The sequence below is a fragment of the Zingiber officinale genome, chromosome 1B, assembly GCF_018446385.1.
Source record: "Zingiber officinale cultivar Zhangliang chromosome 1B, Zo_v1.1, whole genome shotgun sequence".
Classification (NCBI taxonomy): Eukaryota; Viridiplantae; Streptophyta; class Magnoliopsida; order Zingiberales; family Zingiberaceae; genus Zingiber; species Zingiber officinale.
The window spans coordinates 44,462,800-44,490,441 of NC_055986.1; the positions used below are offsets into that span (position 1 = coordinate 44,462,800).

At 38.2% G+C, this 27,642-nt stretch overlaps 1 protein-coding gene across 3 annotated transcripts in view; it reads left to right on the top strand.

Moving 5' to 3' along the window:
* The window catches only part of LOC122056088 (phosphoglycerate mutase-like protein 1), a 30,457-nt gene extending 3,218 nt beyond the window's left edge, over positions 1-27,239 (top strand). For all 3 annotated transcript variants that reach the window (XM_042617875.1, XM_042617883.1, XM_042617890.1), the window contains 9 exons: positions 749-807; positions 1,136-1,243; positions 2,255-2,334; positions 8,126-8,288; positions 8,770-8,844; positions 8,950-9,038; positions 9,785-9,904; positions 26,805-26,849; positions 26,915-27,239. In XM_042617875.1, the coding sequence (XP_042473809.1) occupies positions 749-807; positions 1,136-1,243; positions 2,255-2,334; positions 8,126-8,288; positions 8,770-8,844; positions 8,950-9,038; positions 9,785-9,904; positions 26,805-26,849; positions 26,915-27,029 (854 nt within the window). In that variant the 3' untranslated portion in view covers positions 27,030-27,239. The remainder of the gene's footprint in view (positions 1-748; positions 808-1,135; positions 1,244-2,254; positions 2,335-8,125; positions 8,289-8,769; positions 8,845-8,949; positions 9,039-9,784; positions 9,905-26,804; positions 26,850-26,914) is intronic.
* Positions 27,240-27,642: the final 403 nt, after the last annotated feature.

Genomic DNA, 27,642 nt, shown 5'->3' on the forward strand with positions numbered 1-27,642 from the left:
CATTTTCTCTTTAATGTAAATTCTTCAATAAGGGAATAATGTAGCACTTCTCTTTAATAGGGCTAATGACTAGGGGAACAATGTAAATTGATATAAAAAAACAATAGCAAGCTTCAAAATAAAACCCAATTGCTAAATTGGAAAAAGGAACAGAGAGGAAAGGAGATGACCTTGGACTCGTGACGTTGAACGGCTTGAAAAATGGAACCCAACTGAGAGACTGTGCTTTCTGCGGTTTGCTGCTCCTCGATGCGTCGAACGACAAACAAAGAAAGCCTTTTTTCCATTAATTGTAGCGACGTCATTTAGTGAGTAGGGTTGGGCTTGGCTTATGATCGACTGGCTGTTTTCAACTGGGCTGGGCTGGGCTGGGCTGGGCTATTTTAATTTTTGAATTTGGGCTCAATATATTAAGCCCAATGCAGCCCTGGCTATGCCACTGACCATCTATGAGACTGTCTCTTATGTAGCAATGAAGAAACACTTCAGCTTTGACTACTATCATTTAGTTCCCGTCGTGAATTTTGATTTGCTATTGCTAATTCACAAATAATTTTAGTTGCTTAAAGGATTAAAGACTTTTTGTTTTGTTATGTTTAATAATTGTTAAGTACTCCACATATTTGAGTTAATTTGAGCCATGCATTAGTTTTTTTTAGGTTGGATGTGGCGCTTCATGATTTTTATTTTTATTTATTTTCTATATTAAATTGCTCGCTCTTATGCTGGATCATGTAATCATCTGCAGATATGGATGTTGCTCAATCAGGCTTGTATCCATTACAGCGTTGTAAAACTGTGCATCTGGTTTGTTTTATCTATTTATTGTTATATTTTTAGTTAATGTATTTGTTATTGTTATGTTTTTAGTTAATATTTTCAGTTAAAATATTTGTTAAAGTTGATTGACTAATCATTTATAATAAAAGCTCGAGCACTTGCTGTGCACTGATTTGATTTATTAATTGGTTTATAGTTTTAGTTAATGTACTTGTCAAGGGTGATTCACTAACCATTTTCCAGGAAGCTTGAGCCCTTAGGAAATAAATTTATGTATTTTTACTCTTAAATAATCTTTTTGTAATTGAGTGGACAATTTGATGGTGATTCTTTACGCTGGCATATGCATATCTAGGTTAGGCATGCACAAGGTATTCATAATGTGGAAGGTGAGAAGGACTTCAGTGCATACATGTCTCCAGAACTTTTTGATGCACATCTTACTCCATTGGGATGGAATCAGGTATAATTGATGTTTTTATAAGAATTTTTTGAAATCTATCAACATTGTAATAAATCAAATGTTTTTTTTGGTTATAAATAGGACCAAATTCATATTAAATGTTCAAAATTCTCAAACAAAAAGCTTGTTATCCATTTGTATGAGTAATAGACTACATTCTTATAGCGTTTATGGTGTCAGAAGTTTCAATTTTCAACAATGCCAAAAAGTCTAATCTAGTGGCAAAAAGGCGACCACGCTCGCCCCAGCGCTTCCGCCAACCCGTCCTAGGGCAAACACAGAGTAGGTAAATCATGGGTGACTACTAGCCTTTGGAATAGTGATTGACGCATAAGGGAGACATTTATCTCGGCTATGCCGAGATTCGAACCCCAAATCTTATGGTAACAGCACCACATGTGCTAACTACTAGACCGTCCCAAGGGTACGCCAAAAAGCCTAATCTGTACCTATTTCATGTGGATTCATCAATAGTTGAGGTGCATGATTAAAAATTGCCACTCCTATGTGTAAAGGTGTGATTTTAGAAATAATGATATTGGCTTGTAGTTTTCATTCTTAGGTCTATTATTGCTAACTAACAGTGTGATCTTCCAATATTCAGGTCCATTGCAGGTAATTATCCTAAATTGTTGATGTAAACAATGGTACAGATTCAGATATGGTGTTAGGTTGAAAACTATTTGTTGTAGATGACAAAGAAGGTTCTTAATCAGTGGGCTCAACAATTTTATAAGATAAAAATATTCAACGAATATTCTGTTAAAGTAAAATAAAGAATAATGTTTGAAATTCAAGAAAAACTGAAAATGATTTATAATGATTGTGACAAATGGGTGAGATAGTACATTAGGAAGATCAGCACAAGGAATAATTGATAATGATATTATATCTTACTGCTTTTTGTCCAGAAACTCCAATCATATTATTACATGGTTACATCTGCTTTTTTAACACTCTTCTTAATCATAGTTGATATTGCTTCTTAGTTATCTTATACTATCTTTACAGGTTGATAATCTTCGTAAACATGTAAAAGCGTGTGGCTTGTCAAGGAAAATTGAATTGGTCATTACATCTCCATTATTGAGGTATATTCTTATGCATATTTTATTTTTTATTAATATCACTATCAGCAATGTCATGATTATACAAGCTTAGACATTTACTCTCTCTCTCTCTCTCTCTCTCTCTCTATATATATATATATATATATATAGATTACAAAATAATTAACTAATTCAAAAGCTAGAAATTCAGGCTTGGTGATATAATTACTAGGTAATTAAATTGAGTAAGATAATGACAAGGTAATTTGTTCATACACTTCAAACTGAAGCGTAGATATCTATCATAACCAATTTGGTATATAAAAAGCTAAAATGAGTTACAACATGTATTTGGTCAAGACAAGGTTTGAGTACTATTCTATGTCAATCGGCATGAGCAAAATTTATTGTTTTGTATTTTGATTGGCAAATGAAATCTACTCGAGACTGCACTATGAAGAGATCGAGTGAAGGCTAGGATTTCCACGATAAGATAAGATGATTCCTTCCTTTTTTCCTATTTTCTACAAACTTCTTCCTGTTCTCTTCCTCTTCAATTTGCTCCTCCTTAATGCCTCTAGCACTACATGGTTTCTTGCTCGGTATGATGCCACAGGAGGAGGGAGATTGTGTCACCATGGGAGAGGTGGTTTAGGCTAGGTTATGCAGAAGGAATATGATGAGGAGGGTTTCTAGTTGATAGAGAAAAAGGGCTTGTACGTGTGAAAGATGTGATGAGATATAGGTGAAAGGTGGGAAGTGTTGGGAGGCTCTGATACCACCTAGAGAGTTTCTATGTATTAGTTTATCAACAAACAGGAATATAATTCATATATTTACAGGTTATAGGATATCTAATCTAAAAATTAGGAACTTAGACTTGGTAACATAATGACCAACTAATTAGACTAGGTAATTTATCCCTATTATAATAATTATCATCAAAGTATCTTTGTCCCAATTATTTGTGGTCAGTTGTATTTGACTTGTCATTTTAAAAAGTGTACTTTCTGCTAAATTTGCTTAATATGGCCCACTTATTAGATCAGTCTGCTAGCATTCAAGGAAACTGATAAGCTGTCATAGAATTTAGTGAAAAGTTCTGCAGTAGAATTTGATGTTCAGTAAGCATGACTAACTTGATTTGTTGTCTAGGATCATCAGATGTCATGAATCAGTACTAACATTGTCACGCCCCAGGTAGTCCCTGCCAGAAGAAATTTCGGCAGCATCTCCTCTGTACGGGTGACAATATGAATCCAGAATACATATATCTATACCTCGGTCACACACGGCCGGAACAATACACACAAATAGTAAACAATTCACGCAGTTATATTCAACATTTCCACACAGATATAATATGAACAATCCACGCAGTTTAATAAGGAAAGACAATATAGAATCTCGAAGATATATGTAAACATCCTACTCCACTACAACGAAGAAAGACAAAATCCACGAAGTAATGAAAATATATCCGCAGCGGAAAACCAAAAGTAGTAAACCCAAGTGTTCGATATAAAGTCCACAATATAAAACCCACATCACAAGTATATAAGACGCAAAAACAAAACAGATCCCGACAACAGGAAATCCTCGCGATAAAAGGGCTAGCGACTGGAATCTCTCCTGACGGCCTCAACCTGAAAAAATAGTAACAACGGGGTGAGTTCAAAGAACTCAGCAGGTAATCCAATAGATATGTACAGCAACATATAACCACCAGTAACATCCTATGGTACAATACACTAAACCATAGAGCCTACAGTACAGTTTCCTAACAGTACAACCTATGGTACAGTCTCCTAACAGTATAACAGATATGCATAGCTGAAATAAACTGTAATAACCAGTAAAAGGCATAAAGTACAGTCTATAGCAGGAATAATAAGAAAATGCATAACTGAAATAAACTGTACCATATGACTGTGGACATACACAGACAAAGATAGTCAGAGCAAATAAGCATGTATCCTGTATGCATGTCAATCATATGCAGTCACCCAAGTGCATCATCCAATATGCAACAATCACAATAAATGCAATATGTGCATATGATGCAATATGACACGGTCACCCCTGTCAGCCAGTCAGCCATCTCACACACAATGGTGAGACCGAGTGGGTAGGGCTGTGACACCGTGCACTCTGCCATCACTGCCCTTAAAGAGTGACCGAGTGGACGGGATGCTGTCGGAGTACACCTATCCTCCTACCTCAGACATAGTGAGGGAGCGCAATGCTCTCATCTCCCGGTACACAATGACGGGGAGGGACCCCGGCTGCAATCCCGCTGTATCGTGCTACCCATGAGCACCCCGGCGGTGCACCACCGAGCAACCTACCATACACACCCTAAGTGCTGTGCCACTACCCATGCAGTGGTCACGTGTGTAGAGGTCCATGTAGCCGGCCGACGAGCTCAATAGCAATGGAGTCGTCAATCGCCCAGCATGCAATCATGCGATATGGTGCGTGCGGCTACAGTATGTCATACCTGAACATATCCTCCTCCATATGCGTAGGTGCCAAAAAGGTAAACGCATATATAATAAAGATATAAGCAACATGAATCCAACAACATATAACAAGTAACTACAACAACTAATCCTGTGTAGATAAGCACTATAAATATCCATCTCTATACACATACGTACACATGGTAAGCAGTAAAGGTATACCAGACGAAAGTATAGCAGATAACAGTAGCAACATGTATCAAGTATCAAATAACTAAACCAGGGAGGTGCTAAAGCTACCAATACCACTAGTCATATATATACTAAACTAACGTATAGCGGACAACAGTAGCAACATGTATCAGGTATCAACTAAGCTAATACCAGGGAAATGTTAAATCTACCAATCACTAGTAATTATATATAAGCTACACATATCATAAGACAATATCAAAAAGATAAGTCAAAGGGTACCCGCCTCAAATAGAAGGTACAACCAAGCGATCCAAGGTCGAGACGCCCGTCTCGAATCAGAGTCCTATGTCAACAAACAAGATATATATTTTATTTAGCTATATCCAAATGAATAGCTAAATAAAATCCCTAACTAAATTAGGGCAAAACCCTAACCACCACAATCACAATTTACCTAAATAAATCTAATGGTCGACTAGGATTAGTTACCTAATCCCTAATCACCAATTAGATTAGAATCTTAAACTTAGATTAGATCCCTAAACTTAGATTAGATCCAGTAGTTGGCTAGGGCTAATTGCCTTAACCCTAATCATTCCATTAGACTAATCTAAGCAAATAGATCTAATCACAAACAACCACTGATTATACCTAATTCAACACATAATCCTAAATTAACCATTCTACAACAAGATCAAAAACCTACACACAATCAAATTACATAATAATCTACTACACCATACCTCACTGTTGGAACCAAGAAATCTTCCACAGAACAGGGCCTTACTACTGGATCACTCGGATCAAGAAGGAAGAATCAACAATAGGCAACAGGAACCATCCATAGAATAGAACAAGCAGAACAACCTCTGATTCTCCAATCCCGTGACCTAGATCAATAGTAAAGAAGAGGATCAAGATCCGATCAGGAGAAAACAACGAGGATCTGATCCAACATCTTTTCCTAGACTAGAACAACAAAGATCAACACGAACAGCTCCCAATCAATCGAAGTATGGTAACACCTTACCTTAAGGTTCGTTGCTAGGGCACGACTTGTCGTTGCGACAATTGATCGGAGCCAACAGAAGGGAGTTAGGGTACGGCTGCACAAGGAACAGGGCTCAGTGAAACTAGCCCCTATCTCAAACCTCCGGTAGAAGACCCTCGCCGGCGATCGGATTGATCTCACCCAATCAGTGGCGTCGGCAGGTAGGCGTGAGAAGACGAGATCCTGCCGCTTACCGAAGTCGGCGGGAAGGAAGAACCCAGCTAGCTTCTATCCTCCAAGCTCCGAGACCCGATCTGCGCTGGCGACGCCGAGAAGACGAGAGACTAGTCGTCGATCGCCGGGAATAGGGACGCACAAAGAATAGAGGAGAGAAGTCGGAGAAGAGAGGTTGGGATCGCGACGGTTTGGGGGAAGAAAGGTTCGAGTTCGGGATTAAAAGGATCGGCATTTGGGGAAGAAAAGGAAAAGAAAAGGAATTTATAAATAAAACAATTCCTCACTTAAATGGGTATCCCAAACAGCCTTATCCGCACCCGTTAATTCGTCCCCTCAAAATCCGTCGTACAAGCTCCGAAAAATTCCCAGAAAATTTCTAAAAATTCCGAGAAAATTCTATAAGGCTATTTCTCAAACCACCCTATTATTTAAAATTTTTCGATATCTCACAAACATGGATGGTTTCTATCCATTTTGACATGATAGTTCAACCTGCTGATGCAAGTTTAAGGTTGCTTTATTGCTATCTTGGAGGCAAAATCTTGAGTCACAAAAATAGCGTATGGTAGGGTAATGCAGGTAATATTGAACATCATCATACCCTTATGTTTTGCACTGGGTACCTTTTTTTATGTCACTCAAATTGTCAGGTTAGTTGATCCTATCTCTTATGCTGGCTGTGTAGGTTCTCATTGAAATCAAGAATGTAGTAAGGACCTAAGCAAGGGAAAACATGCATAGTTTGCCTTTGACTTAACATTTTTGGTCGTGATTGTTGACCCGTATGTTTGCATCTCATGTATAGATTTGGATATATCCACATATTTTAATTCGAGGGATAGGATATTCTTTCAATATTACTTTTTCTGTGTGTGTGGAATGTACATATGGGATAGCAATATAAAGCCAAGGATGATTAGAAGAAGAGACTAAATGCATATTGGCATTAAGACATGAGAAATTTATATCATAATTATCTAGTTTAAACAATCTCTAATGTATCCTACAGTCCATTTATTAAATTTTAGTAAATATTTTTATAGGCAACAATAAACTTTGTGTCTTAAGTTGTCTGTTACAACCTTACATGTACCAGCATAGAAGTATTTCTTTCCCACTCCCCCGTATTCCTCAAAATCATAGACCAATTTTTTATGGTTATATTGTATATCCTCACTATTATTTGCTTTCTTTTGGTTAATATTCATTTATTTGACAATTTGTTTTGATTTTAGCTATGATCTAAATGGTTTATTTGATCTACTAAGATTACAGGGTTTCCATAAGAATGAGACATTTTCCATTTTCTCGTAAAATAATATTGTATACGTTTTGGTCCACAAGATCTTTGTAACCCAGCTAGGATCAGTTGAACATGGTTGGAATTTAGGGTTTGTTTACCATGTTGGATGGATAGAAGAGGGAAATGGATAAACTGTGGGAAAGAAAAAGGAAGAAAGAGGGAGACTCACGGGAAGGAAAGAGAGGAAAGAGTAAGATGAGTAACTCACTGCAGCTTAGCCGTGAGTTCATTGCCGGTCTGTGGTGCGTTCCTGATCACAGTTTGTGGCCAGTCCACAGCTGCAACTTGTGGCCAGTCAGCGGTCGTGATCTTGTAGCACTGAGCTCATGTGACATTGTTGGCTTGCTGCAGACACTATTTTGGCTTGTGAGGAAAGTAAGGACGGATGGACGAAAAATTGATCTGTAAACAGATTTCGAATCTGTCATTTCTCTAATTCTATGGCAAGTAAATGGAGTAAATTATCTCGACTCTTGTACTTAACATCCTTTTCTTGATCCGTTCCTTAAGATAATCAGGGCAGCATTAGGGATTATTCACTTTTTGCTTAGTACATTTAGTTAGTAGAAGATGATCTATGCATCACATGAAACAAGTCAATCTTCTCTGTTATATATTTTTAATTACAATGACAATCTGATACAGGACAATGCAAACAGCAGTTGGAGTGTTTGGAGGTGAGAGTTATACCGAGGGAGTGAACATACCACCTTTGATGGTTGAAAATGCAGGGCACAGTGGTCAACCTGCTATTTCCAGTTTGAATTGTCCACCTTTCATAGCAGTTGAACGATGTCGTGAACACCTGGTATCCCTCTTTTAGCAGCTTCTATTTGTTGAAGGTTTAAAATTCAATTTGCATCAGTATTCTTATTGCCTACAGTTTTTCCTTATCTTTCAGTTGTCACACAAAGTGTTCATACGCGCGTGCGAGCGTCTGTGTGCACGCGCGATCACATTTAGTTCTATTGTCTCATTTATCAACATGATTATGCATTAAGATATGTCATACTGGTATGTATCAACTGCCATTTATAAGTCCAGCGAAACATCAAATTGGATCATACCTAGCTGCTTAGTTACACTTTGTTTTCCCAATGATATATGATGAACTGCTCAGTATCTTGACACTTCAAGGGCAAGAACTTGTCATTTTCAGAGCAGTAGATTGTTAACTGAAACACTTTTATGCATTGATAGTGATAAGCAATCTTGTCTTATAAATAATTGCTTCTATCTGTAGTTATTTTAGGTGGTTTTCTTATCTGGTATATTTACACCAATTGCAGGGAGTTCACCCATGTGATAAGAGAAGAAGTATAAGCGAGTATCAACAACTTTTTCCTGCAATTGACTTTTCTTTGGCAAGTTTTACTATTAATTTTTCGTTCACTCACTAGTGCAATTTTAAGAAACAACATTACAGTTTTTTTTTCTTGTAGCATTTAATTGGCTATGGCTCTTTTTAGGTAGAAAATGATGAAGACGTATTGTGGAAAGCTGATGTAAGAGAAGCTAATGAAGAAGTTGCAGCTAGAGGAGTGAAGTTTATCAACTGGTAGATTCTTAATTCAATGTTATTGTTCTTATGGAATAATAATTAAGAGACAATTGCCTTTTACCTTTGTTTACATGGAACTGTCATTCCAACCTTTAATGTCTTTTTCTTCTCATCATGATGGAACTAATTTTGGTTATTCCTATTTTCCTCCTTATTAGTCATATGATTGCAATTTTGCAAATAGACAAGTTCCCTTAAGATTTCAATTATCTCCCATTTCTATAGCAGGGCTAGTTTATCCATCAGTATTGAATTGTTTATCTTGTTTAAGATAGAATTCTTGTTCAATTGATTCTTGATCTGTAAACTTATTTTTTAATCCTGATTTAGTTATTTCATACTGAGTTAAACATCCTATTGGTAATGTTCTCTCGGGTGTTATGGGAAGAAAAGGAGGAAAACAAACTGCTTAAATAGTGATAGATAACCATTTGTCTTGCATCATAAATATCAGCTTTCATGTTCCATATAATCACACATGGAGATGGTTTTAGTCCGTGAACAATTAGATATTCCTTTTCTTTAGCCACTTTTGTTAGTAACATTGAAGATTTAAGGTGTTGTGCACAAAAAGGGTTCTTTTTGTTGCTTTGGAATTTTCTAATCCTCCTCCTATGGGTTTTCCAATTTACTTGAGCTTAACTTGTGGAAGATTTTTAGGTAGCCATCTCTAGAACTTGTTTGGACAAAAATTCATTCTAGCACAAAGTATTCATTCCATGTTATCTTGGTTTATTTTACAGGTTATGGACACGTAAAGAGAAGGAAATTGCTATTGTTAGCCATAGTGGATTCTTGTTTCATACTTTACAAGCATTTGGTGGTGACTGTCATTCTATTGTGAAGGAGGAAATTAGTAAACAGTAAGTTCTATTACTAATAGGTTGTTCTCTTTCATCGTGATCTAATCATTATTCTCATGCATTAATTATGCATCTTCAATTTATAGTTTGAGAGAACTAATTAGACAAAATTTGTACCAAATACAAACACAGAACTTTAGATCTAGGGTGACTTGAAAATACTATAAATCCATGAACAACTGAACTATAATACTAATGTGACTAGAAAGAAAAACAAAATTTACTAAGGGTCAGTTTATTAGTAAATATTTTTTAGAAAAATATTTTCTGGATTGTCCAGTGGTTGGTGCAATAGATATCATGATTAATGATAAATTTTCCTTTAGTAATACACATTTTTTGAGGAAAAAAATTTCCTTTGGAATAGAGCAGAAGTTTATTTTCTCCATCCATTCATAAGTCATTCACTCTACTAATAAATCTCTCTCATCCTTATTCATGAAAGCAGATTGATTCGAGCAGAGTTAGACAACTGATCAGGTATGTTGGTTGATGTGGTTGGGTCGAGTGGCCAATGGACTTGGTGGGATCAAATCTATCAGTTCAACCAACCTGTGTCACCAACTTGAACTTGAGAAAGGAAAAATATTTTTCTACATGTGCACTAAATAGCACTAAATGTTGAAAAATATTTTCCAACATATTTTAATAATATATCTAAACAACAGACAATAATTTCTGAAAAAAAGATTTTTCCAGAATACATTGGCCACCAACAATAAACTATTTTTTTCTTTTAATATTTTTGTATTTGGTGCAATGGAAAATTACTATCAAGGAAAAAGACTTTTTAGTAGTAGATATTTTTTTTTGAGGAAAATAATTTATTGTGGAGAAAAGTCATTTTCTTCATCCATTCATAATCCATTTCTATTAGTATACCCTCTTTGTTTGTTCATGCACGATAATTGATTTGGGCAGATTTGGCCAAGTTGATTGGTAGACCCATCAAGTTAGTTGTTAGGCGGGGCTGATCCACTTGGTCAAGCTAAGATCATCCAACTTGCACAACCAACCCAACCTTGAGAAGGAAAATTATTTTCCTACATGTGCACCACCACCACCACCACCACCACCACCATTAACAATCAAACTTTATCCTATTAGGTGAGGTTAGCTATATGGATCATTGTACAACATTGCGCTCTATCCCGTATTATATTATTATTTATATTTAAATAAATTTTATCTTATTTTACCATTGCTAAGTCTTCTTTAGTCTTCTTATTCCTCGTTTAATGTGTATATTTGTCATAATTTCACATCATGTATTGATTGTTTAAATGCATGTTTATCCCATCTTAAACGTGTCTATTGAAGTTTTCTCTCAATAGGTGTAATTCTGATTTTTTCTCTTCTCATTTCTTAATCTTCGTATGTCCGCATATTCACTTAAACATTCTTATCTCTGCGACTCTCATCTTTTGATTATGTGTTCGAGTTACAGTACAACATTCAACCTCATATCATATAGTAGATTTAATTGCCGTTTTATAGAACTTCCTTTTATGTTTTAGAGGTACTTTACGATTACAAAAAATATTCGACGTTCTCTTCTATTTCAACCATCCTGTTTGTATCTATGTAAGATATATCTCATAATCCCTCCTTAACAACTTGCCATTTCTTATTTTAACAATTGTCTTAATACTTAAATTCTATATTCTATCTACTAAACTTAAAATCTTTCAATGCAAGTGTTTTATGTCGAGATTCAAATTTAGCATTTACTTCATCATATATCTCATCTACTAAAATGAGTTCATCTATAATGAGCGTAAAAATATAAAGATTTATAACTGATTTTTAATGTAACATAATATTTATGGAAACACTTTAGTTAATCCATATGGAGTTTGTACATATCCTTGATTATTTCAATATACCTATGTTAATACTTTTCTTTTCGAGAATTCTCCTTAGATTTTCTTGGATTCTATTGTAAGTTTTTTCTAGATCGATACATGTCATGCGTAAATCTTGTTTTCGATCCCGATACTTTTCAAATAGTTGCATAAGATATATATATAGCTTCTAATATCGACTTTCCAAGCATAAATTTAAATTGATTTTCAATCACCGTGTCTACTTATTAGGTAATATCCCTACAATTTGCATAATTTTGTATGCCTTTTTTGCTTTTAGATAAGAGAATTAGATTACTTACAATAATTGTTAGAAGTGAGTGAAGTGCAGCGAGGCGCAAGTCTTGCGCTTCAAAGACCTTGAAAGTGTATGAGATCTTTGAAGCATGTGCTTCAATGCGCTTCGAGCAAAAGCACAAGCGTTCATTTTTGCACAAAGTGCAAAAACTTTTTTTTTTAATTTTTAGTTTAAAGGCAGAAACCTTCTGATCATTATGTTGATTGGTCTACCTCTCACCGTTGAAAGCGTTTGCCAGGTAAGAATCTTCTTTTTTGTTAATTTTTTTATTCTTTTGCATTTTTTCGACATCCCGGAGGTGGCGGGCGTTACGATGGCAACAGGTTACTGTCGTGACAATCGAAAAAACTTTAGGCAGCGGATTTAATTAATTCAATCATCTCTCACTTTAAATGTGGATAGTTTGAATAGACTTTCATAAATCTAAATTAAATTATCTCAATAAAATATATACAAATATATTTAAAATTAAAAAAATTCTAATAAATTTTATTAATTTATATAAATCAAATTTATATTATAATTTATTTTATTATTTTATATTTTTTTTATTGATTGATTATTTTTTATTTCAGTGGTCTTAAGTTTTAACCATGTTAAATACAACAATTTATCAACTCGAAAGGATATTGCTTAGAATTATGCAACATGTTCGAATCCTAAAAATCCAAATATTGTCAGTTATACTTGTTATGGTAAAATAACAAATGATGGAATTTATCAACACAAATTACATTTAGTTGGGGGCAATAAAAATGTGAAAGCTTGTCCGAAATGTCTCGTGTAAGTTAAAAAAGAAATCAGAGAGTTCATGCAAAAAAAAAATAAAGTAATTTAAAGAATTAAATGGATGATATCCTCATTATGATGATGTTGATGATTTAGAAGACTTGGAAGAACATGAAGATGATCTTTAAACTAAAGTGCAAGTGAAATGACCAATATTCGATCCATGCATCCATCCTATGGTTAAGTTAAAAAGTGTAAATAAACTGGACTTATTAATTTTTTTTTTTATGAAAAATGTCAATGAAATTGTCAAACAAAGATGTGCAAAAAAATAAAAAGAAGTTAAGAGATATTGCAATTGAGAAATTTGCTGTCGGAATTCCTTTCAATGTTGTTAAATATGATTCTTTTAAGTCTTGTATTGAAGCTATTGGATAATTTTGATCGGGGATGAAGCCTCCATCATATCATGAAGTGAGGGTTAAGTATTTGAAGGAGTTGAAAAATACAAACTCACGTCTCAAATCCCATGAAGATCATGTTAAATTTGGGTGCACAATCATGACAGATGGGTGGACGGATAAAAAGCATAGAACTCTTATAATTTTTTTGACAAATGGTACTAAAGGAAGCGTATTTGTTGAATCAGTTGGTGCTTTAGGCTATTCTCACACAGCTGATAAGATGTTTGAGTTACTTTAAATTTGTGTACCGCATTGGAGAAAAGAATGTGGTTCAGATTATAACAGATAATGCAAGCTGCAATGTCAGTGCAGGTAATATTTTAAATTTATATTACTTTCAATTAAGAATTAGATCATATTTTCAATTTTTTACTAAATTTACTTTATTTTTTTAGGTTCTCTTGTAAAATCGATTTCCACACTTGTACTAACGGGACTCTTGCTCATTGTTTAGATTTGTTACTTATGGATATATTTAAAATTCATCATCTCATAAAATTGCATGAATAGACGTTGATTGTAAATGATTATATTTACAATAGACCACAAGTATTGAGCATGACGAGAGAGTTTACTGGACCGAGAGACATGGTAAGAACCGCAAAGATATATTTCGCAACTATTTTTTTTTTACTTTAAAGTGATTTTACGTACAAGCAGCAAATCTGAGAAAAATGTTTACATGTTAATAATTGTATTTTGTAGATCTAAAGCGTTGGCATGAATGTTTCGATGCATTGAAAAATCCCCGTCGCGACCTCCTCATAAAGAGCAATAGAACTATCTTTATAGTAAAAATAAGGATTCAACAAAAAAAGCAATGGTATGCAATGATGTATCAAGTCTATCCTTCATTTTTGACTCAATAATGGCTATATGATAGGCTGATAATTTGATTCCACGTTGTTCAGAGCCACCTTGATATCTTCGTTAGCTTGAAGAAGCTCCCCATATAGAAACCCCATCGATGACTTTCTATCTCCATCTACCAATCGAAGAACTTTTACCAAAGGAGCAAATATTTTCAAACAAAGTATCACACCATTCCAAAAACTCATGCTCATCAGTGTAAAGCAAGTCAATTTTCCTTTGTTTTTAACCATTTACATTTCTCCCATATATCACTTGTAAATATGACCCTTAAACTAGCTTTTTTTTGCAATCAAACTTTGCAATGTGAGGAAATTTGATGCAAATCTGGTAACTCCTTGTCGGACTATGTCTCTCTTCTTCGTGAAACTTCTCATCAATGACAAAGTCTTATGGTGAGCATAGATGAAAATGGTAAAAGACTTGGACTGCTCAATAACCTTTTTATATCATGGAAGTTTGCTAATATTTTCAAGCATGAGATTAATCGAGTGAGTTGCACATGAACTCCAAAAAATCCCAGGTCGCTTTTCTCTCATCAATTTAGCTGCAGCCATATTGTCTGTTACAATCTGAACAATATTTTGAGCTCCTACTTGTTCAACACACTTGTCAACATATTCAAAAATAAGTTCAGCTGTATGCGCCTCGTCTGAAGACTCCTTAAACTCTAAAAATATAGTACCCTCCTTGTAATTAACACATAAATTTAAGATGCTTCTTCTTTTTCTATCACTCCATGCATCTGTCATGATCGAGCATCCATTCTTTGCCCATTCTTCTTCATGTTTCTTCAGCAATTGTTTTGTTCTTTCAACTTTGGCTTTCAATAGTGGACTCCCTAAGTTGATATTGAGTTGGAGGCTTGAATCCTGGTCCAAATTGATCCACTGCCTCCATTAGTCGCTTGAAGCTATCATTATCAACAGTATTTAATGAGATTCCATTTTCATAAACCCCTCCCAACATATTGTTGAACTTGTTGAGTTCTCTCATTGAAAAGAGCCTCATTTATATTTTTTTGGCGAAGCACTTTACTTCCATTGGAGGCTGCATTTTCTGGAGCAATTGCCGATGCATATCTATCCATAGGGCTAAGTGGAAGAGGTTTTTTAATTCCATCCATCCCTTCAATTTCAAGACCTTCTTCTTCGTCTAGAGAAATAGCCACCTCTGCTCTACAACTTTGTTCTTTTATTATTTTGTTCTTCTTTTTGTTCCTCCCTTCTAAAATAGCCTGTTTGCACTTATTTTTGTCTTCTTGAGATGCTTTTCGACAACCAGATACATTTCCAGGTATATTTCCAATGTGCTCCTTTATCCTATACACTCCCCCTGACATTGCTTTTCCACATAACTTATATTTAATTTTATCGAGGTTCTTAGGATCAATCAATATCCAAACTCCCATCCGATGTCATTTCACTTTCTTCTAAGAATCCCAGATTCGGGTTGAGTGACAGATGCTGTCGAAGATGGATTGCTTGTCATTAATAACAGATAATCTAAAAAAATTATATATAACAAGACATAACATGATAATAAAATTTAATTATACCATACAGGCATACAATACAAAATAATGAAATATAACATTAAGTCATTACAAGTCTGAAAATATTTTTTTATATATCTTAATCTAATTAATAAAATTTATTAGATATTTGGTTAAATAAATTAAATTTTAAATATATTTTTAAATCTGGTTTATACTTTTATATATAAATTAATAATATTTATTGGAATTTTTAAAATTTTAATTTAATTTTTCATATTTTTAAAACTGATTTATATAAAATTAATAATATTTATTAGAATTTTTAAAATTTTAATATAATTTTAATATTTATAAATCCGATTAATATAAATTAATAATATATAAAATTTATAAATATGATTTATATAAATTAATAATATGTATTATATTTTTTTAAATTTTAAATATTTTTTATATTTTTAAATCTGATAAAGATAATATTTATTATAATTTTTTAAATCTGTTAATATATAAATTCATATTTAATATTATTTATTTAAAAAAATTAAATATATTATTTATATATTTAAATCTGATTATATAAATTATAAAATTAATAATGGTTATTAGAATTTTATATATTTAAATTTGTTTTATATAAATTAATAATATTTATTATAAAAAAAATAAATTTTAAATATATTTAATTGGGATCGTAATTTTATTAGATTTTATGAATCAAGCCTATTATTGAAATTATCCCCTTAGGAATTGTTTTAATTTATTAAATCTAAAAAAAATTAAAAAAAAAAAAGAAAGAAAACGCAGTCTCTGTTGTGAGTCGTGATTCGCGCGACGGCGCGGACGCCACCGACGCCTTGCGGGAGGTTTCCGGTGTCGCCGGAAGCTTCGCCGGACGAGTCCGATGCGTCCGGCGAAGTCCGGCGTTGCTTCCAGCGGCGCCGGTAGCGTTGCGCAAAGCTTTTGGCGCAACCAGGCGTTGCTTGAAGCAACGCCGGACTTCGTCAGAGGCGTACGGCGTGTCCGGCGACGCTTCAGGCGACGTCTGACGCCTTGCGATGCGTCCGGCGTTAACGCGACGAAGAATCGAGAAACAAAAAACATAAATTAACAGAGAAAAAACTTACCAGAAGTCGCGATCGGAGAAGACGAAGAGTCGGCGAAGAGTCACGATGAAAGAAACGAAGCGCCTCAGGCCCTCGGCATATACCTAAAAACCGGTTTTATATGCCTAAAATACCTAGCCCGCCGAAGTCTGCCGAAGCCCGTCGAAGCCCGACGAGGACCGTCGAGGAACGCCTAGGCGGCCTAGCCGCCTAGGTCTTCCGCCTAACTGGTTTCCGGCGCGGCCTGCCGCCGCACAACGCCTAGGCGGCCACCTAGGGCGAGTTTTCGAACACTGCTCCTATGTCTCACTCATTAATCCGCGACATCGAGTGCTCTTCCGTATGCCACTCGAGCACATAGGCCAAGAAGGACTACACCAAGAATCCTCCGGAGAAGCACCTGCCCGAGAAGGACGTAAGGGAAAAGCCCCAGCAACTTGCAACTCTCCCAAGCAGATTAACATCCCGTTCTCTCAAAGGGTGCTAGAAGACAAGCTGGCAAAAATTATCAATCTCTGATGACAATTGACCCTAGGATCACTTCCTCAAATTTGAGAATGCCGCCCTCTTGCATCAATATACGGACGGTGTAAAGTGCCGGGTGTTCCTCACCACACTCGCCGGCTCAACACAAAGATGGTTCAAGCGATTATCGGCTGAATCCATCTGTAATTTTATGGATTGCCGCAAAGTTTTCCTTCATCATTTTGGCAGTCGTCGTCGTTACCAGAAGACCCCACTGAGTCTCTTTTCACTCAAACAAGGTCCAAGGAGACACTCCGAGCCTACATCTAAAAATTTAATCAAGTGACCATAGATGTCCCTACAGCCACCATCGAAATTTTGGTAAGTGTCTTCTCCCAAGGTCTCATCGATAATGATTTCTTTCGCTCCTTAATCAGAAGACCTTCAAGAAACTTCGACCGTCTACTCGACCGGGCGACCGAGTATATTAATGTCGAGAAGGCGCAGTCCACCCAGAGGAAGGAGGTCACTACACCGGAGCCCGAGCGGCGAGCGTTACCCACTCCTCCACACAAAGGACCCCGGGAGGGTCCTCAACTTCATCATCAAGAACCATGGCCCTAGGCCATGCCCTCGAGGAGCCCTGCGTAAATCGCAGAACGACAATCAAAGATTTCGTCGGCGTACCCCGTTGCCCAATCGTCACCCTTATCAACGGCCGAACGGCTCGCCTAGAAGAGACCAACGAGAGGCCGAGCAACGCCAAAGGACACTCCAACCTCCAACAGACCGGGCACAAGCTCCCGCCCTAGTCCAACAAGAGCTCCCAACATGGTAAAATAAGAACCGCAATAACGCTACCTGGGGCGATATCGGTATGATAGTCGGGGTCTAACTGATGGAGATTCCAACCGAGCGAGAAAATCGCACGCCCGCCGATTGGAGATCCACGTGGTCGGTTGCAGTATAGAGTAGGCGGCCGGGCCTAAAATCAGGGGCCTAAAGATTTAGAAGGGGTCAAGGTGCCCCATGATGATGCATTGATAATCAAGGTTATTATAGCCCATCACAATATCTATCGGACTTTTGTTGACATGGGCAGCTTGGTCAACATTATCTTCTAGCAAGCGTTTGAGCAACTACAGATAGAGCCGAGCGACCTCCAACCTATATCAACACCTCTTTATAGGTTCACGAGTAATGAAGTTCAGTCGCTCGGCTAGATCAAGCTCGCTATATCATTAGGGGAGGAGCCCTTGATGAGGACGCGTTAATCAATTTTCATAGTTGTAGACGCGTTCTCCGCATACAATGTTATTCTGGGTCGATCGACCCTAAATGAATTCCGGGCAGTCATCTCAACTTTCTTCGAGAAAATAAAATTCTCCGTAGATGATTAGGTCGGAGAAGTCAAAGGTGATTAACTAGTAGCATGCAAATGTTATGATGATATAATCAAAACGGAAGCTAACTCTGCTCGGAAGATGTAAGGGATGGAAGTCAACACTATCTGGGAAGCACCACCTACCTTAGTCTATGAAGAGAAGGAGGTTCAAATTCGACCAAGTAGGCCGGAAGCGACTACCCAAGTAGCTGTCGACTTACCTTCGGAACTTCAAGAAGAGCTTGTTGCGTGTTTAACACGTAACAATGATGTTTTTGCTTGGGAACCAAGGAGATCACAAACATCTCTCCCATGGTCATGAAGCATGTACTCCATGTCTTCCCTGAAGCCCGGCCAGTCAAGCAGCGAAAGAGAGATTTCGGGGCGGATCAGAATAAGATTATTCGCGCAAAAGTAGACAAGTAATTGGAAGCCGACTACATCCAAGAGGTGCAGTTTCCGAGCTGGTTAGCTAACATGGTCCTGTTGTTTAAGCTGGGAAACAAATGGAGGGTCTGCATCGACTTCAAAGGACCTCAAGAAAGCATGCCCCAAGGATTGCTACCCCTTGCTGAGAATTGACTAGGTAGTAGATTCAACTTCTGGTTGTGAATTAATTTGTATGCTTGACGCCTATCAGGGGTATCATCAAGTACCGCTCACCAAAGATGACTAGGAGAAGGTTAGTTTTATGACCGTTGAAGATACTTACTACCATAATGTTATACCGTTCGGACTAAAGAATGCAGGTGCTACTTACCAACGGTTTATGAACAAAATGTTCCGAAAGCAGATTGGGCGAAATATGGGGGTTTATATGGAAGACATCCTTATTAAGTCCCTCAGGGTGACCGACCTGTGCACGGATGTGGAAAAAACTTGCTAGACTTTAAGGCGATACAGATTGAAGCTCAACCCTAGTAAATGTTTGTTCGAAGCAAAAAGCGGGCAGTTCTTGGGATACATTGTGATCGAGCGAGGGATAGAAGTCAAGCCGAGCAAAGTGCAAGCTTTCTTAGACATGACTCCCCCGCGCAATCTGAAAGAGGCGCAAAGATTGATTGGCCTATAGCCCTGTCTTGCTTTATCTCTCGATCGATCGATTGAAGCTTTCTTTTTTTCAAGATCCTCCGTCGAGTGATCAAATTCCAGTGGGATGTTGACTACGACAAAGCTTTGTGGAGTTAAAAAATTATTTGTCTGCCTTAACTATACTTGCTAAGCTAGTGGCGGGTGAACCTTTGTGGGTGTATTTGTCAGCAAATGAGCATGCAGTCGGATCGATGAGGCAGGAGGAAAAAGATCAACAGCCTGTATATTTTTAAGCTATTTATTAAAAGGAGCCGAGTATCATTACACCGCGCTCGAAAAATTAGCGTATAGATTGGTCTTAGCTGCTCGGAGGTTGCGTCCTTATTTTCTTTCTCACCTAATTATGGTACTTACTAACAGTACTTTGGGTTGAGTACTTGTCAACTCAGAAGATGACATGGCAGTCAAAGTCAAGGTGACATGACAGTCAAAGTCAAGGGAAGAAAGCATTCCCCATTTGACTTGGTTGTTCGCCCAATGTTAAGGCTCTCAGGTCTAGCCCAGCCGGATTTCAGACTGTTCGGAATAGGGCTGACTCACCTTTAAGCTGGTCGAACATAAATGGTTTAGTGCTTTACTCCTGAATTGAAAAGATAGCATGTCTGACCGGATTTAAAGACGGCTGACCTTATAGGTCGGCCGAAATATCCGACCCACCTCATAATCGACCAGCCATAGGTGCGGTCAGAATGAGGGTTGACCTTCCCAATTCTCACAAATGTCTCTATGTATGCTTGGTCAGATAAAAGGCTAGCCGGGCCTAAGGCACTTAGCTTTATATTGATTCCCAAACGGATTTCCAGCACACCCAATGCATTATATTATTTTCCGAACGAATCGCTAATACTATGCAGAATATAACTGAGCAGCTTAATGTGAGGACTGACATAAAGACGGTCGACTTTATGGGCCGGCTGGGATATACTCAGTTGACAACATGAGCAGAGAATCCTAACAACCTGTCAGAATAACAACCGTGTCAGAGAATATTCTGCTGGAACTTTCTTCAAGGATTATTATGTCTCTCATCAGCCGACCACTTATGACAGCAAATTCCTTCAACGGCCTCAGCAATGACATAAGTTATAAATGACAAAAGAGATATACATATGGGTAAATGGAAGATTCCTCAGACAATTATTGCATATTACTTAAGTTATACATTTTCCTTTACCGAACAATCTTTGACATACTTCACCATCTTATGATTGCGGAGGTTATGAGAGGTGATATATAAATGGAGTCCACTTCGTTGGTAAGGTACGTTCTTTGAACATCTGAAGCTTACTCTCGCGCACATGTTCTCTACTATACTTCATTCACCCGTCCGGAATTGTACTGACTTGAGCGTCGGAGGGCTTTCGCTAGGGACTCCCTCCTGGTTTCTGGGCGTTGAGGTTTTGTTTGCTCGTCTTCGTGTGCGCAGGATTGAAAGGAAGCCTCCTTGTGGCATAAAAAGTATTCTCTCAGTCAACTACCAAGCCACCGTGCCCAGCGCGCCATTTTTTCAGTTTTCAGACAGGATCAAATATAAATTTAAATTTCTATACTCTTTTGTCCTATTTAAATTATCTAAATTAAGTTGGTTATTTAAACGTTCATTAAAAATTTAAGGAAAATATCTCTTCTATTGCTCTTTTATTTTCTCATCCTTTACTATCATTGTATTGCATTCATCTTTAATGCATCTTATTTAAATAAGATCTTTCTCTGATTTTAGTTACTCTATAAAATGCCTTTCCCCCTTCTTTTGTATCTAGTTGTGGATATCACTTAGCATGGTCTCTTTCTTGACCACTGCATATTTTTTTAAATTTTTTTCTATTTTTATAAGTGTATAATAACTTATAGGCGGTTCTTTTTTCCTTCACTTTCTTTTGTACTTTTTAATTTTACCATCAAGATTCTTTATACGGTGGTACACGTCCCTTTGACTCATTGAGTACATTCTTAGTTATTATTTTCAACTTTAATGTCATTTTATCTCAAGTCGTATTCGAGTCGTTCGATGTTTCTTTTAATACTTGTATTGGCACTCAACATCTTTCAATATGTGGCTCAAAAAGTACATCGGCTGTTGTTCAGTGCCGTTCTGTCGTACCAACGCCGAGCCGACCGTTTGCTCTATGGACGACAAATACATCTAGAGCGGCTCACCAACGATGAGCTTTGCCAGTATAGGTAAAGAGGTTAAGTAACTCTTGAGCTCTTCCGGTGCTTTGTCACATTCAGCGTCCCATTGAAATTTCGTGGCTCAGCGCAACACCTTGAAGAAAGGATGGCTTCGATCGGATAACTTGGATATGAACCTTGAGAGTGCTGTGATCCGTCGAGTTAGCCGAGCCTCCTTTAAGCTGCGGGGCGGGGGCATGTCTTGGAGCTCCTTTACTTTGCTTGAATTTCCTTCGATCCCTCGCTCGGTCATGATGTAACCTAGGAAGCACCCGCTCCTGGCTTCGAACAGGCACTTGTTTGGATTAAACTTGATTATGTACCTCAGCGTTCGGTAGGTTTCCTCGATATCTGCACAGAGATCAGTGGCTCGGAGGGATTTTATCAGAATGCTGTCGACATATACCTCTATGTTCCGGTCAATCTACTTTTGGAATACCTTATTCATCAACCTTTGGTATGTGGCTCCGGTGTTTTTCAGTCCAAACGACTTATATTGTTACAGAAGGTCCCATCGACCGTAATAAAACTGACTTTCTCTTGATCCTCTTTAGTGAACGGGACCTGGTGGTAACCTTGGTACGCATTTAACATGTAGATCAGCTCGCAACCCGCCGTCGTGTCCACATCAATGCGCAGCAGTGGTAGTAATCCTTTGGGCAAGCTTTGTTCAGATTTCGAAAGTCGAAGCAGAGCCATCATTTATTGCCCGACTTGGAGACTAGCATCACATTAGCTAACTAGTTCGGGAACTGCACCTCGTGTATGTGGCTGACTTCCATTAACTTGTCAACCTCCAATCGGATGATCTAGTTTTGCTTAATGCTAAAATCTTTTTTCTTCTGTTTTACTAGCTTGACGTCCGATCGGAGGTGCAATTTGTGTTGCACGATTTTCGATGAGATACTTGGGAGCTCATGGGTCGCTCATGCTAATACATCATGGTTTTGCCTCATACAAGCAACCAACTTCGCCTTCTTCTCTGTACTCAGATCAACCGCTATGAAAGTAGTAGCCTCCAATAGGATATGATGAACTTGTACCTCCTCCTTTTCTTCGTGGACCAGCACAGGAGGCTCTTCTAGAATTGCGTTTATCTCTAGACGTTGGGCCTTCCGAGCGGCTCGCGACTCGATTTTGACCATCTCGACTAGCTTCGCTGAGCGGCCAACTGATCGCCTTTTACTTCACTGATCGAGTTCTCCACGGGGAACTTGATCTTTTGACAAAATGTGGAGACAACCGCTTAGAATCCATTTAGCGCCGGTCGACCTATTATGACGTTGTAGGCGGACGAAGCATCCACCATGATGAAGTTCGTCGTTCTCGTCCTCTTGAACGGCTCTTCCCCGAGGGTTATGGCCAGTCGAGTCTGGCTGATCGACAATACTTCGTTGCCAGTGAATGCTTTCTGATCGATTTGCATAGGCTGCATCTCGTTCTGTTCGATTTGCAGTTGATCGAACGCTTTCTTGAAAATAATATTTACCGAGCTGCCTGTATCTATAAAAGTACGGTGAATATTATAATTAGCAATTACCGCTTTGATGATTAGGATGTCATCGTGAGGGACCTCCACTCTCTCTAAGTCTTGAGGACTGAAACTGATCTCTGATCCTTCTGCTACTTTGCTGCATCCGACAACGTGGATTTTCAGACGTCGGGCGTGTGACTTCCAGGCTCGGTTGGAGTCGCTGTCAGTCGGGTCTCCTTCGATCATACCTATATCGCCCCGAGTGACGTTGTCACGGTTCTCTTCTCGAGCTGACAGACGTGACTGCTCAGCTGATGCCCTAGCGGGCCTATCATAGTCTCTCTGTTGAGACGATTGTTGGTACGGTTTGGTTGCCAGCCTTCTATCTTCACGCCGCCCTTCGGATTAGTGGTGATGATGTCGATCAGGAGAGGGGGATTGATGTCGGGATCTTAGTGAAGCCGCTCAACTGGGCTTCGGTTTGAGACTGTAGCAATCTCTGGTGTTGTGTGTTGCTGCCCGATGATAAGAACAGAAGAGCGACATCCATGGTCGACCTTCAGTGAACCTTGTCCGCTTGGCTTCCATATGCTGGACCGCATGTGTACGGGGCTCTGACTGTGGCTGTGCTACTCCCGCTCGTGGCCCCTACGGTGGTTGGTGTGTACGGGCCGCTCGGCTCTCCGAGACAGCGACTGGCTCAGGAATCACTTCCTTCCTTTGAGTTGCCTGGGCTTCCTCGATGTTAATATACTCGCTAGCCCGCCCAAGCAGATGATCGAAGTCCTTCGGGGGCTTCCGGATGAGTGAGTGGAAGAATTCACCCACTAAAAGTCCTTGGGAGAATGAACTTACAAGGATTTCCAGAGTGGCTAATGGGACTTCTATAGCCATTTGGTTAAACCTCTTAATATAGGCTCGCAATGCTTCCTTGGGCCCTTGATTGACCGCAAACATATTGACATTTGTCTCTTGATGGCGGCGGCTGCTTACGAAGTGTTGTAGGAACGTTGTTTGGAAGTCTTTGAAACTGCATATGGATCCGATCGGTAATTGCTTGAACCACCTCTGCGCTGATCCGAAGAGCGTGGTGAGGAATACTCGGCATTTGACTCCATCGGTGTACTGGTGAAGCATGGCCATGTTGTCGAATTTGATTAGATGGTCCTCGGGGTCGGTCACCCCCGTGTATTCTCCGATCGTCAATGACATGTAATGTCGCGACAGTTGGTCGTCCAAGATTTCTCCATATGTGTCCTATCTGCGTCTTCCGATGAGGATCCTTGTGTCCTATCCGCTCAGTCTTATTTCTCTGATGGGGTGCGGAACAATGCTCGGTGATAAGAGATCGGCGTATTCGATGCTTCTCCATATGTGCCAGTCGGCTTGTTGTTTGGCTTGCGAGCGGCGGGGTTTTCCACTTAGCCTCTTTGATTAGTCGGCATGCCTGTCGTCGACGTCGCGAGGTCATTCGCTCAGCGATCGTTCGCTGTCTGTTGTTGCTCCAACATCTTTGCAGCTCGCATTTGTATCATCATTTCCAAGTCTTCTTGCGATAGCGTTACAATGGTGAGTCGTCCAACGTCCTCTATCTTCGAGTTTTGGCTATAGGTAGACTCCCACATACGACGCTAAATATGATCCTGCCAAAAAACGGAGAAGATGGCAAGCTTGAGATGTGGCTTGAAGGTTGACAAAACGAAGACTCCACGTAGTCCTGCAACACAAGAGTGTCAATGCTGGGTTGGGAAGGGTTTCTCGGCGTTGGCCCTTTGATGCTCAAGTAAGTTTTCGTCGAGTAGAAAAAAAATAGAGAACTGTAGCTAAAACGTATAGAAAACGAAGTTGTGCATACCTCCGCTTGTAGATTAGAACCCCTTTTATAGTGTATCACTGCAGTGTTCACGCACTTGTCTCAAAACATAGGCACATTTTCTTAGGCGTCCTAGAAAAAGATAGGTCAAAAAGTGTCCCTGACAATATTCCTTAAGCAACCATCCTGGAAGCTTCTAAAGTACGATTTGCCTGCTGGACATGTTTTGTTGTCAACGGCACAAACTCCCAAAAAGATACGATAAGATAGTTAGTGAGTCCACACGCGATCGACCGGCAGCTGCTCGGACGGGTAGTCCCAGTCCAGACGTAATGAGCAGATCTATTGTCCTACTTTTCGTTCGGCTGTATTGTTGTCGGAGGGCTGTGCTTTGTTCGACCGGACATGCCTCCCGCTCGGGGGTAGTAGTCCGGGGGAGTTGCTGCTTGTCTATTAGCCTCAGTCGCGGGCCTTCAATGAGCGGTTGTTCGGACGCGCTTTGGGCCGATTGGATGGTCATGCACGACCGGACAGACGATACCACCGCTTGGCTTAATTGGTTTGCATCATGGGCCTGAGCCTTTGACTATTCTGATTTTGACCTCCATGTCGGTCGCTTTCTTCTACTTTGACCCATGGGTGGGGTCCCTCTTCATCACCGCATTAGATAGAGTTACATTAAGGATTAGCTCTAGTCCTTATTTTTTTACACTAATCATGGACGAGCCTATTCTAGAGACAATATTGTGGTGCATATTGTTTGTAGGTGATATTATTTTGGTAGATGAAACATGTGAAAAAGTAACTGTTAAACTAGAATTTTGACGGAAAATACTAAAAGTTAAAGGTTTTAGGTTTATTAGAGTAAAAATCGAATATATGAAATTTAAGTTTAGCAATATTAGATGTAATGAGATAATAAGATAATTGTTAAGATAAGAGATGATGAATTGTCTAGAAGAGCTTTAAGTATTTATTATTATTTTTGTAAAATGACGATGGAATTGAGAGAGATATCTTATATAGAATATAAGATAAAATTTATTTAAGGGTATATGATGATATAGTAAGGGATAAAGTCCAATGACGTAGAAGGATCAATATAGCCGACCCCATTTAGCGGAATAAGATTTCGTCGTGTTGTTTGTAATTTTTAATCCTAAAGCATTTTGTTTTCTACTATTGTTGTTTCTTGATTCAGTTCTGACAACTTGCAAGCTCTGTGATCATGATGAAAAGCCGAATATTTTTCATTCTGTTATATTTAACGTCTCCTAAACCCTAAACTAATTCTTCACAATCCAGAAATAGTTTCTTTTTAGTGACGGATGATTTCTTTACGAGGTTTCTAATTGTAACATGATGCACTGTAATTGAAAAGTTATCTCAAGCCTGTTTATATGCAAGGCTAGGGATGCTTAGTGGATATTCATTTTGGGAAACTATATTGCCAATCACCTGGATAAGTTTACTTGACTAATACATGATGGGTTGATGTCAATAGACTTTGATCGTCTTTTATTTAATGCCTAGGTGGCTAAACATAGGAAGGAAACAAGATAACGATCTACTTTCTGTATTAAACATATGATTTGATCTGCTTTGCATTCATCTCACCGTTTTGCTGGGCCTGACCAAGATACTGATCTATTTCATTTCCTGTTCTACAGCTTTGCTAACTGTGAACTGCGCTCCATGGTTTTAGTGGATAGAAGGTAAGAGTTTTCTTTAGCCAATTGATTTCGAGCGAACACCTGACACTGCATTATTTGTTTCGTAGCTTGCTTGGTTCTGAAACATCTAGTTGCAATTATCCTGGCAAGATACCGCACGGTCTTGACCTCCCGAGTGATGTTGCCGATGAGAAGCAAACGGAGAAACCGTTTCTAAATTAACATGGTCGAGTGTAGGTTATGGTATGCCCATGAATCAATCAGCTACATAAATGCAAGGATTCAAGAGTTTTTGGACAACTTTATTGTTTGCTCAGGAGGAATGCCGGTGCATTCTTTTCTCTGGTCACTTAATTAATTAGCTATAGGCATATACTACATTTAAGGAAATTGTATCTTATTATTTTGATTAAATCCAACAAGTTTATATCACGTCCTAGGTGAAATTACAGATGTCTCTATCATAAGCTTATGTTTTGTCAGGTGAAACATGTTTCTACTTTGATGCATGTTTTGGTTCTTGAGATGCACGACGAATAATTTTTGAAAAACTTCACGTCTTGGTCTTATTTTTGTTGTTTATTTATTCGATCTAGTTGTAATTTCATAAGACGATCACTTGGGTCAATTGGTAGGGAACGCTGAATGCCCTTGCTCGATTTGCCACATGCTGAACCCACGCATAGCTCGTCTCTGGATATTGTTATCAAACTTATTGGCTGGTTAATTAATTATATCTGCATATTCCCCTTCTAAATTGATAAATCTTTTGTAAATATTATGAATTTAAATTTAGTTGAATTCAGTTTGAACAATATAATACATTTAATTCCTT